Source organism: Notamacropus eugenii, chromosome 1 (assembly GCF_028372415.1).
Source record: "Notamacropus eugenii isolate mMacEug1 chromosome 1, mMacEug1.pri_v2, whole genome shotgun sequence".
In the NCBI taxonomy this organism is placed as follows: Eukaryota; Metazoa; Chordata; class Mammalia; order Diprotodontia; family Macropodidae; genus Notamacropus; species Notamacropus eugenii.
The window spans coordinates 132,846,348-132,858,773 of NC_092872.1; the positions used below are offsets into that span (position 1 = coordinate 132,846,348).

At 35.7% G+C, this 12,426-nt stretch overlaps 1 protein-coding gene across 10 annotated transcripts in view; it reads left to right on the forward strand.

Moving 5' to 3' along the window:
• Nucleotides 1-12,426, forward strand: part of KIF23 (kinesin family member 23) — a 39,591-nt gene that overhangs the window by 1,313 nt on the left and 25,852 nt on the right. For 9 of the 10 annotated variants that reach the window (XR_011968247.1, XR_011968253.1, XM_072615223.1 and 6 more), the window contains exons 2-7: nt 4,389-4,458; nt 6,687-6,815; nt 9,290-9,395; nt 9,854-9,990; nt 10,237-10,343; nt 10,600-10,770. Coding sequence is in view for 8 of the 10 variants with exons in the window: in XM_072615223.1 (XP_072471324.1) it covers nt 4,389-4,458; nt 6,687-6,815; nt 9,290-9,395; nt 9,854-9,990; nt 10,237-10,343; nt 10,600-10,770 (720 nt within the window). In the remaining 2 variants the exon portion in view is untranslated. Of the gene's footprint in view, nt 1-4,388; nt 4,459-6,686; nt 6,816-7,930; nt 8,168-9,289; nt 9,396-9,853; nt 9,991-10,236; nt 10,344-10,599; nt 10,771-12,426 lie in introns of those variants that run through there. The other variant, XM_072615240.1, reaches the window with a different exon arrangement.

Consider the following 12,426-nt stretch of genomic DNA (forward strand, 5'->3'; position numbering starts at 1 on the left):
GAATTAGCTCCCACACCATTAAAATCACAGATTCTTGAAGATAGAAACGTCAAGTCCTACCTCTGACACTGAATGAGCTGTGTGACCATATTATTTAAGGGGAGGAAATGTGACAGGTACTGTGTTAAACACTTTGCAAATATTATTTGCAATATATTTCAAATATTATCTCTGTATCTCTGTATAGAAATGCAGCTCTATGTGTAACTCTCTATAACTAATTATAATTTATATATGAGCTGCTCATGAAGGAGAGTGGCCACTTTCCTAATTAGTAGATTGCTATTGATGAACTCACAGTTCTAGACCAAGAGATAGAAACTATAGACGTAGTGAAATGCATTGAAAATACATGGAAGTAAAAAAGAAAACCTGTTAACAAGTAAGAAATTTATGGTTTAGGGCATAGGTATCTGAATAGGAAGCATAACTTTTTGTAGGAAGGAAATAATGGTGTTTGGTCTGAGCATTCATTCACCCATTAATCTCCCTCTATTTTACCTATTGCCATCAGACTTCTTCCTACCACTTTACTGAAACTGCACACCATTGTCCAATTATTTGCAAAATTCAGTGTTTTTAAAAGTCATTCTTCCTTACTGACCTCTCTGCAGCTTTTGATTGTTGACCAGATGCTTCTATTGGTAACTTTCTTGTTGGTTTCTCATATCCATCCTTGACTCTTTGCTTTGGAAATTCTTAAGTGTCTGTCCTTGGCTCCTTTCAATCAAAAAGAATTCATTAAGAACCTACTATTCCCATACATTGGAGATACTGGTACAAAGAATGAAACAATTCTTACTCACAGGGTACTTATAGTCTCAAAGTGAAACAAGTATATATAGAATCAAGATGGAGAATATATACAAATTGGTTAAATATAAGGTTAAATATATAAATTATATAAATATAATGAGATTAAGAAAGGAGGGAGATTCTGTGAGGCAGAGATGACTGAGGATACTCCATAAGTGAGGGATAGAATACAAAGGACAAAGATAGAATAGGAATTGTCATTTGAGGAACAGAGAGAAGGCTTGCTTAGTTGTGTCCTGGAGTTCAGGAGAGGAAGTAAAGTCCACTGAGACTGGAAAGATGAATTGGGATCAGGTTTCTACTAGGGGCTTTAAAGTTTATGAGTGCTCCTAAAAGAAATTGATTTGTGCTTGTCCTTCATGCTCAAAGAGGACTAAAATGACGTTACCATGTCTGGGTCAGGGTGCAGTATGTCTGACAGTGGCTGATCAGACCAGTAGGAGCTCAGAAGCTCTACCACAGTCAGGCACAAATAGTCCACATGAACATTGCACATCTCATGTTCCTTTTGAGCTGCTGTAATTTTGCTGTGCTTTATGAGCACAGCATCTTCTTGGGTGTGAGCGTGCCATGCTTGACAATCCTGTACAGTGTCTCCCATGTCTCATAATAGATTCCTTTGTTCTTCAGAGAGACCTTGAGAGTACCTTGTATCTTTTCTTCTGACCTCTGTGTGAGGATTTGCCTTGTGTAAGTTCTCCAAAAAATAGTCTTTTAGGCAAACTTAAATTTTTGAACAGTGTGACCAGCCCATTGGAGTTGCATTCTGTGCAATAGAGTTTGAATGCTTGGCAATTCAGCTTGAGAAAGAACCTCAGTGTCCCATACCTTATTTTGCCAGAGTGGTCTTCAGAATCTTCCTAAGACAGTTCAGATTCAGTTTTCTTGAAGAAATTGGGAGCCCCTGGAGTTGGAATAAGAAAGTTATAATTTTGTCAGCAGTTTACAGGGTAGATTGGAATGGGAAGAGATTTAAGGCAGGAAAACCAAGTGATGTAGGCAAGAGATGATAAGAGCCTGAACTAAGTTTGGAGCTTTGTGAGTAGACAGAAGTGGTCAGATTCCAAGACTCAAGGAGGCAGGAATTGCTAAATTGGGTAACTGTTGAATATGTGGGGGGAAGGAAAGTAAGGAATTGAGAATAGTGCCGTCTACCTTGTTTCCCATATATAGAATCTTGTTTTTTACTTTTCTCACTTTTTACTTCTAATCCACTATTAAATCACGTTAGTTCTGCCTCTTTGACATCTCTCATGTCTTTATTCCTTTTGCCCCGACTCTTATCCTACTGCCCTGGCAGCTACATGATGCAGTGAGTAGCATGTAGGGGCTAGATTCAGGGAGACTCATCTTCCTGAATTCACATCTGGTCTCATACACTTACTAGCCATGTAACCTTGGACAAGTCACTTAACCCTGTTTGTCTCAGTTTCCTCATCTATAAAATGAGCTGGAGAAGGGAATGGCAAAGCACTCCAGTATCTTTGCCAAAAAAAAAAAAACCCATATGAGGTCATGAAGAGTCAGACACACAACTGAAAAATAACTGAACAACAAAATCCTACGACTCACCTAGACTATTGCAGTGGTCTTCTTAAAAGTCTTTCTGCCTGCACTTTCCTTCCTCCAACCCAATCATAGCCAAGAATAACTTTTCCAATAACTTTTTACTTGTTCCTTATTGCTTAGTAAACAAAGATGTTTTCTTTGCTTGGCATTCAAGGGCTGCCACAGTCCAGTGCCACCTTACTTTTTTAGCGTTGTCCCATATTGCTTCTTTCTGTGTGCTCAGTTCCCTCTTTCCTGGGTACCCACCTACATTCTCCTGCTGTGTTCATTCTATTCCCTACTCTAGGAATGACCTACCCCCTCCTTACCTGTGGATTTCTTCCCATCTTTTAAAAAACCAACTCTGATGTCACTTCCTCCATGAACATCTTTGAGAACTGCTCTTCCCTTCTGCTTTAATAACATTATTTCCTTTGGAAATACTTTGTTTCATAAGTCTCATGTACTTAGTTGTAACATTCTATATGATAATTTTGTTTTGATATTTTATCTCTACTAGACTATATGCTTCATGAGGGACAGAGACTTTGTTTTGTATGAACTTTGTATTTTGGTGATAAGCACAGGAATTTGCATATAGGAGGGACCTAAGTATATGTTGAATGTTAAATTTAGTGAGCACCTTTTGCATGTATGGTATTTTGTTAGTTACTGTGGGAGGCACAAAGATGAATTAGATGAATTTTTTCCTCTCAAGGAAAGAAAATGTAGGGGAGGTAGAACATACATATAGGCAACTGTGCAATAAAATATGATCCATGCGTAGGAGAGGTACAAGAATCAGTGGGATTTGGAGGAAGGAGACCTTGATTTTTCACTACAGAGACTGATCAGGAGTGGCTTCATGACAGAGGTGTCAAAGGGGGTTTTGAAGAATGACTCTGATTTCAACACATAGTCATGAAAAAAATCAGGTTTTTTTCTTGAAACATCATTTCTTTGGTTAAAAATTAATTATCCATTTTCTGTGGAGTTTTTTTTTTCCCTGGACATTGACTTGTTGGATTGATAACATTAGACTTAGTTTTCCTGTTCTTTGAGGCTTTTTTCAGATGAGAGTAAACAACGTTCACCTTCAGTTCTTAGTTATATGTACATTTTCATTTGGATTATTCTCTGCAAATTTTATGTTAACCACAAGCAAATAAGAAAGCTAATTTTAATATGAACTTATGAGTCTAGTTTTTTAAAACTTCTTTTAGAGTCAGTAGTAATGGTTAACATACATTCCATTCATTAAGCACCTACTGTGTGCTAGGCATTGTGCTAATCACTGGGAGTACAAACAAGAAAAAGAAAGACAGTCCCTACTCTCAAGGAGCTTACAATCCAAGGAAAGAAGACCACACAGAGAAGGAAGCTGAGAAGTGTGTATGAGTGAGTGTGCTAGAAAGGGGTGAAGAGATGCACCAGGAGGCATTAAGTTTTTTTTAAAGTTTTATTCCGTTTGAACTTGGGGGAAAAAACATTTCTAAGTACACAGCACAATATAATGAGAGGATTCAATATAAAATCATAAATTTTCATTTTGTACTGTTTACTTTTGTTGGAAAAAACTACGTAGTACTCAGAGTGGAGTTGAAACCTAGCAGAGCGATAAAAAATGGAGTCACCTGGAAAGTTCTGAGCCTTCTCCAAAGCTCCAGTTCTCCAATCAGAGGGGAAAGGGATCTTAGGGGATTAAGAAGGTGTTGAGTGTCAAAAACTGAATTAGTCTACATGATGGTGAGATTTCAGGTGATTAGGTTATCCCAAGAGAGGCAAGAGATTCCATAGAATTGAAACCATACAGAGCTACTGATGATCTTGACAGTGATAGTGCCTTGTTAATATTCCATTATGTATGGATTGAAGAATGAAAGTTTATTATCACTGTATATTCTTTTATTATTATTATCATTATTAATAATAAGGAAGATTGTATAAAAATAGGAAAATTAAAGGGAAGAATTTGTTTTTGTATGCTAACTTTGCACTAAGATTTTGATTTCTTTTATGACCAGGAAAAGTAAAACTCCTAGGAAGCCAATTCTAAAGAAAGGAACCCAATCAAGTCTCAAAGATCCAGTTGGGGTAAGGTCGCCTTATCTAATTTCTTTTAACTGCTCTTTTATGCTGTATTTTACTACTTAAAAGAGTAAGAAAAAAAATGTGCAAACAAATTAATTGAAGTAGGGTTTCTGTGGCCAAAGAATTCATCATTTTGTGGCCAACCTGTTGTTAATGAGTCTTAGATACTCTGGCTCTTAGGTAGCAGATGCGGTTTGTCTCTGGGTATTCTGAGCCCTTTATTTTTGTAGAACATGCCAGTGCTTGTGTTCTGTTGGTATGGACTTTTAGAACCCAGGGTTTTAACTATGCTGTGATCATATGTAGTATAGTGAAAAGGGGACTACATTTGGAGTCAGGAAAGGTCTGGGTTTGAATCCTCTTCAGTAATTTAGTAGAAGTGCAACTGTGAGCACATTGTTTTATTCTCTGTTTCTCAGATTTCTCTATCTGTAAAATGAGATTACTGTTGCCTATAGTACCTGCATCACTGAGTGGTCATGATCAAATGCAATCGTGTAAGTAAAGGCATTAGGTGGAAACCTCACTTAGTCTGTTTGTGGTCAAGGAAAAAGAAGGGATGGGAGAGGATATAAGAATTGACTGCAGAGTCCTAATTATTAATTAACCATATTTCCAACTGCCTGTATTCATTGAAAAGTTTGCAGGTTTATGTTTTTCAGTTCAAAATAGTGCTTCATTTTAAAGATCTCCTTTGTCTTGGGCTCGTAAATGTGCCAGCATTACAGAGTGAGGGGAAACTCTTTGTATTTCAAAAGAGTGCAGTACAATGATTAATTTCAAAGTTTTGACTTCCTGCTTATAAGAAAATATGCCAGAATCATAGAATCTGAGTGAGAAGGGACCTCAGAGACCACCTACTTCTACCACCTTCTCAACAAGCTAATGATGAGGTTCGTCCCCCAGCAGCCCATTCTGCTTTTGAATAGTTCAAATTGTTAGGAAGCTTTTCTTGTTTGGAGCCTTAATCTGCCTTTTGGCAACTTCTTCTCATTGCCTTTGGTTCTCTTTCCTGAGATCCAAGTCACGGTTCCACCAGACTCGTCTGAGATTTACTTTTATCTGCACTGTGTAGATAGAGGTGTCAAAGGGATGGCAAGCTGCTTTAGAACACAACCAGAATGAAGTGTAATTGGGAAGGGCAGCGAGTGACAAGGACTTGAGTTCAAATGCAGCCTCAGGCACTTGATATTTACTAGTTATGTGACCCTAGGCACACCACCAAAAAACATAATTGGGAAATATTTAGCAAAATAAATAAAAATGCCGTAAAATAGAGGTAGTTAATTTTAAATTGTAACAGTTACATTTTGAAACTCAAGTCATTATGTAGTCTGCAGGGATCCTTAGTCTTGGTTTAGCGGCTTCTATTTGTATTCGGAACTGACACTGCTGTTGTAGATGTCTTATATATACGTAGTTGGTTGTTTTGTTTTGGTTTTTTTTGCATGTTCTGGTATTCAGTAGAATAAAAACTTCTTGACGTCAGGAACTTTGTTTTATCTTTCTTTGTATCCCCAGCACTTAGTGCAGTGCCTGTCACGTAGGAAATGCTTAATATATGCTTATTGATTGATAAAAAGTCTTAATCCTTAAATTCTTCTTAGAGTTCTTATTTGTATGTAATGGTTCCTTTCACAGCAGTGCTTACCTAAAACTGCAAATGCTCCCTTTCTACTTTCAAGTGTAGGCCTGTGAGTTTAAAGTTGGCTTCTGCACATAGTATGTCAGCTGATGGAAGTTTCTATGATATAGGATGTTTACTTCAAAGTTATACTCAATCATGAGTTGAAGAAAGATTCTCTGAAAGTAATAAATAACTTTTACCAGTATTTGAAAATAAATATTAAGCCTTACAGAAGTAAGGCTTAATTTATTTGTATTAGTTGTTAAATTGCAAATTTAATTGCTGTACACTTCAGAGGTCTATCTATTGTTGATTATTAATTGTGTTATTTTAAGTTTTTTTTATGAAAACCTATTTTAATTTAACTTTAGACATGTAAAATTTTGAAAAGTTTTAAGTTGTAGCTCTATTTTTGTACGTACCTTTTCTCATCCTAAGTGATGTGTTGTTTGCATTGCCATCTCATAATTTTAAGTTCCCTTTTTAAAAATTGATAAGCCTCTAAGCAAAAAGTTAGTTCCTCATAAAGAACTAACACTTCATTCCTTAAGGTGGTTTTGATTAGTTTTAAATAAATAGTAATTTGGGTATTCTTTCATTTCAGGTGTACTGCAGGGTTCGCCCACTGAGCTTTCCAAATCAGGAATGCTGCATTGAAGTGATCAGTGATACTACAGTTCAGCTTCATACTCCTGAAGGATACAGAGTAAACAGAAATGGAGACTATAAGGAGGTACTAGTTTATATTCATGAAAGGAAACCTGAAGGAGCTGGTTTTTCATTAACATTTCATGAACTGTTTCTGATTTTCCCCCACTTTTGTTGGTTACAGTCAGCAACCAGCCCTTTCACTCTTGATGTTAAAATTCATTTAGCCATGTAGTAAACTGATAGAAGTGTGTGTGTATGTGTGTGTGTGTAAAAATATAAGAATGAATGTGATCGTAGATATTCAGGTTTTAGGTTTTTATCATAAAAATACATACATAAATCATTATAGAGTCATATAGTTGCAATGTGGTGCAGTGGAATGGAGTAAGTACTGCATTTGAAGTCAGTGGAAATGGGTTTGAACCCTGGCTTTCCTAAACACTAATTGTGTGACATGGACGTGTCATTTCAATCACTTCACCTCTGCCACTGTCAGTTTCCTCCTCTGTAAAGTGAGGTGATTGGACTAAGTCTCTGAGGTTCCTTCCAACTCTAAATCTGTAATCCTATGATTCTCCTGGGTTAGTTTTATGCTTTACATTTTGAAGCTGAACATTTGAATCTTTATTCTAGGCATTCTATACTAGGAGAATGTGTTGTGGGGAAAAGAGTGCTGGACCTAGGAGAAACCTAGTCTTAGTTCTGCCTCTGATGTTAAGTGAATTTGGGCTAATTACTTATTCCCTCAGAGCTTCAGTTTCATTATCTGTGAAAGGGTAATAATACCTACCTCATAGTGGTAAGGCAAACAGTCTGTAAACTATAAAGTATTATAATAAATATGAACTTTACCATTTAGGTGAATTATACTTTTGAATGAATTTTAATTAAGATGAAGAATATGTGTCTCAGAAAACTCCTTAGAATTTGTGTAAGACTTGGACTTGTAGTTGATTTAATGGAAATAGTTCCTACACTGGGAGTATCTCATAAAAAAAAAAAAAGATTACAGTACCATTGTGTATTCCTTTAATTCTCAAAATTAAGCTTGGGGAAATAGTTATTAGACATTAGCTATGAAAGAAAGGGATTATTAATAAGCTTATAATATTAATAAAGTATTGATTTATCTTTGATTTATTAGCATAGCTATGCTTTAATAAAATAATTTCATTTTTATAAATATTTTTATTTAAGTGCTCATAAATGAATTATATTTGGATTTCAACTTGTTGAAGTAACAGAGCACCATGAGGGAGAGACAGTAGACAGCATGTGCTGAGCAAGTCAAATCACTACCACCAAAGACCGTGATGGAGACAGCCTTGAATTCTGAAACCAAATACGTTGGGAATTAAAGTGTTCCCCCAAACTACCAGACCTGCTTCTAGCTCAGACCCTCCATCATTGAAGGGAGAAGCTATCATGAAGAAGGTACCCACCTTTTTAGCATGTGCAACAACTGCTGACTAAGTTGCTACCAATAACAGGTGGATAAGCACAAGAACTCTGAGTAGATCATTGGTATTTCAGCCCAGTCAACCCTCATGGTCATCATCCAGGGAAACAATTCCTGTGCAGAAGAGGTTAGCCATATTCACTAACCAATCAACTGCCGCTCAGAAGGCAGGCAAACAAGCCTACATAAAAGCAACCAGAGGGAGAGACCACTAGCTCCTCTTAGACCTTGATGGAAACAACCTAGGACCCTGAATCCAAGAGCCCTTGGAATGTGCTTCCAACCTAGTACCCACACACAGCTATCCTTTTGGGAAAGAAACTCTATGGAGATGGAGCCTGGTGACTGTTCCTGCAGATGCTATTGAAGGGCAGGGCACGTCTATTGAATATCCAGAAAAGTTCTTGTTATCTTAAGTCTTGGCACTGTCAAATGATTCTACATCAGAAACTGATAGGATTTTATCAGTGGAAATTACATTTAAAGAAGAGATGTGACCATATCTTTTATTGCTGCACCCAAAGAACCACGGAACCTTCCCTTCTGTCTTGTAGCTGAAACTTTCTGTATGTGTTGTTTCCCATATAGAATGTCAGCTCCCCTGAGAGTAGAGACTCTTGCTCATCACAGTCCTTTGCACATAATAGTCACTTAGTAATGTTTTATTTATTCATCCATCTCTGTCCTTGAAATGTCAAAGCATTGGGGTTGTGCTATACCATCTTTAATAGATTCTTTTGAACTCTAAATAGGAAGAAGGAAAAGCTGATTCTATGAAATGTTTTATACTTTCTCATTTTATAATGAATGTATGAGCTTATTTCTGATAGAGAATTATTAAAATATTTTTCATGTTTTTGTTACAGTGATGAAAATATTCGCCCCTTATAGCATCATTATAGTATGACACTGCTTTTTATTTTAAGTGAATTAACAAAAAGAATTCAAAATTATTAGAAATATTTGAGTTTTTCTTTGTTTATAGAAGTTAAGTTCAAAGAAAGTTTCCAACTTTGTTGAAATTTGTTAGTCTTCTAACCTGGTAACATGGTTATTCTTAAGCATGTACAATTCTTATTTTTTTTCTTCCTTCACAGACACAATATTCTTTTAAACAAGTATTTGGCACTCTTACCACTCAGAAGGAACTCTTTGATGTTGTTGCTAACCCTTTGGTAGATGATCTCATTCATGGCAAAAATGGTATGGTATTTGAAATTTTTTCTGGCTAAATTTGCTTTGAAGCTTCAACTTCATTCTGTTAAAGCAATATAAATAAGCTAGGTTGTTTTTTTGAGCTCATTTTTCTTTTTCTTCTTTTTTTCTCCCTAACTCTCTGGATTCATTGATACAGGGAACTCCCAGTGTAGAACTTAATGTGCTTGTGCAAGTGGAGCATCTTCTTTGCTGCTTCTAGTCAGAGTGGTTTACCTGTTGACCCAAGAGGTTGAGTGACTTTCTTAGAATCATGCAGTTAGTATGTGTCAGAAGCAGGATTTGAACCTAGATTCTCCTGACTTCAAGATCAGTTTTTTTACTCATGCTGCCTCTCAGTTTTCATTATTTTCTATGAATTTACAAAACCTTAATCAGTTCTGAGTAGGGAAGCTATATCTTATATTTTTAGAATTTTTCCATAATTTTGACCTTTCATATTATAGGTCTTCTTTTCACCTATGGTGTTACTGGAAGTGGAAAAACCCATACAATGACTGGTTCTCCTGGTGAAGGGGGTCTTCTTCCTCGTTGTTTGGACATGATATTTAATAGCATAGGAGCGTTTCAAGCCAAACGATATGTAAGTGATTGTTTTATTGTATCCAGGCAGTGGCTACAACATAGTGACTTATTTTATAAAATGGTTGCTACATTATCCACACACAGCCTACTAGAGCACTTTGTGTGTAGTAGACCCTTAATGGTCAGTTAATGGATGATTTATTTATAAAAGCTAAACTCTTTGACCATTTTTTAAAAGCTTAAGTTTTAACTCTGCTTAGAGTACTTAGCGTAATGTGTCATTACTCTAATGTGTCATTCTCAGGTTTTTAAGTCCAATGATAGGAATAGTATGGATATCCAGTGTGAAGTTGATGCCTTATTAGAACGGCAGAAAAGAGAGGCCATGCCCACTCAAAAGACTCCTAGCAAGTAAGTAAATTTCTACATAAAATTTGTGATCAGAAGATCAATTGGTATCTCAGAGGTCTGGCATGGTTTATTCCATCCTACGTGCAAACATTAATATGAATGTTGGTTGTAGTGGGATTTAAGTAGGTAATTTCTTATTTATATATTTGACCAAATGTGCGCTGTGTGGCTCTGATCCAGAAAAAACAGTAGCCTGTTTTTTGTGATGTAGAGGATTAGAATCATTGTTTTTAATCTTTTTTTTTTTTTTTTACAGACGACAGATTGATCCAGAGTTTGCAGATATGATAAATGTGCAAGAATTTTGCAAAGCAGAAGAAATTGATGAAGACAGTGTCTATGGTGTATTTGTATCTTACATTGAAATTTATAATAACTATATATACGATTTATTAGAGGAGGTACCATTTGATCCTGTAAAACCAAAGTAAGTAACTTTCTTAGTTTTATTCCTAGATGTGTAATTGTATTGTTGCATCTCACAATGTAATGCGCAAACAATACTCAGGTGGGATATTTCGTTCAAGAAATACAATAGCCACAATGTTTAACTTCAGCATTACTCTTGAAGAGATAGCATGGTGTGGTGGCTTAGAGAGCAAGCTTTGAAGCCAGGAAGACCTAGGCAAGACTCTCTGTGCTCCTGGAAACTCTTCAGAGATTTCCTAGTTACAGAGGAATTGCTTTGAGAGAACAAGTTTTTACACTTGGAAATCCCTTACGTCAGTGAAACCATAGTTCCGGTCCCTATCCCTGTTAACTCTTGAGAACACAAATTTCACTCCAGACCATATTCCGAGGGTATTTCTCAGCAAACCGTCTCAAACGAATTGTTCAACAAAAGTATGCATGAACTCTGGCTAGACTTTGGAAGAACTTGATGTTGGTGTTACCGGTTTTTCAGCCTGTTGTGTTTGTGTTCAGCTTGGTTGAAACTTGTTTCAAGCATCTGCAGAATAATAATAGTTCCAAGTTATATAGTGCTTTTGGTTGACAAAGTACTTTATGTTTAGTGTTTTCTTTTTGTCCTCACAACTAGTGAGGTAGGTAGTATAAGCAGGACTTGTTTATTGTCATTTATAAAATGAGGAAACAAAAACTCAGAGAGGTAAAGTCACCCCCCAGAAAGTAGATGTCAATTATAGTCCTCGTCCATACTTATTTTTAGATAGTAACATTAATTGCAGATCCATAAGATAAGTTGGATTTTTTAATCCAGTGTGAATACATATGCATGTATATATGTGTGTATATGTGTATGTTATATACATACATAACACTGATTGTGTGTGTGCTTCAGTTATAATATCAGCCTAATATCTAGCAATTGATTGTACTCATGTTGACACTTCAACTTATGCTTTTCATTAATGTCTGCCCTCATTAGGAGTACTTAGAACATTAAAGAATATAAATTGTGCTTATATTTACTCTTTTATTCCCAATTTTAAAAAATTATCTTTTTAAAAAATCATTTTCATTTCCAATATATCCCTCTCAAAAAGAAAATGGGAAAAAAAACTTTTCAGCAAAATTAAGAACCATATCATCTGAATCTGACTGTATACAGTGTTTCATACTCTAAATCCCTCAGCTTGAAAAAGAAGGGAAGTAGGTGAATTTTCTCACCCCTTCTGCCAAGGTTCAGTATTTAATTTTTTTTAATTTCCATTTACATTGTGGTAGTCTCAAGTACCTTTTTGATGTCTTAAAACATCTTCCTTTAATAAGGATAGTGGTCACTAGTTGGATAAATCATTAGGTTTAGGAAAATAGTATTAATAAAATCTACTATAATGAGAATTTTATCTTTTTACGTTAGTTGGTTTACAGACTTTTAACTGTGACATTCTTAGAAACAACTTAATGAAAGCAACTTACTCTGTATTTGCCACTTAGTTATGCTTCAAAGCTTATATGTGTTAGTTCATCTCTTTAAATTTTAATTTACATGGGACAAACCCAAATATTCTTCTGAGGTTTGGGGAATGACTGTTTTGAGGATATCTTTTTCTTTTGCTCCTACTATATTTAATTTTTAAACATAGCTTCTCATAAGAATCTTTGGACATGAATTAATTTC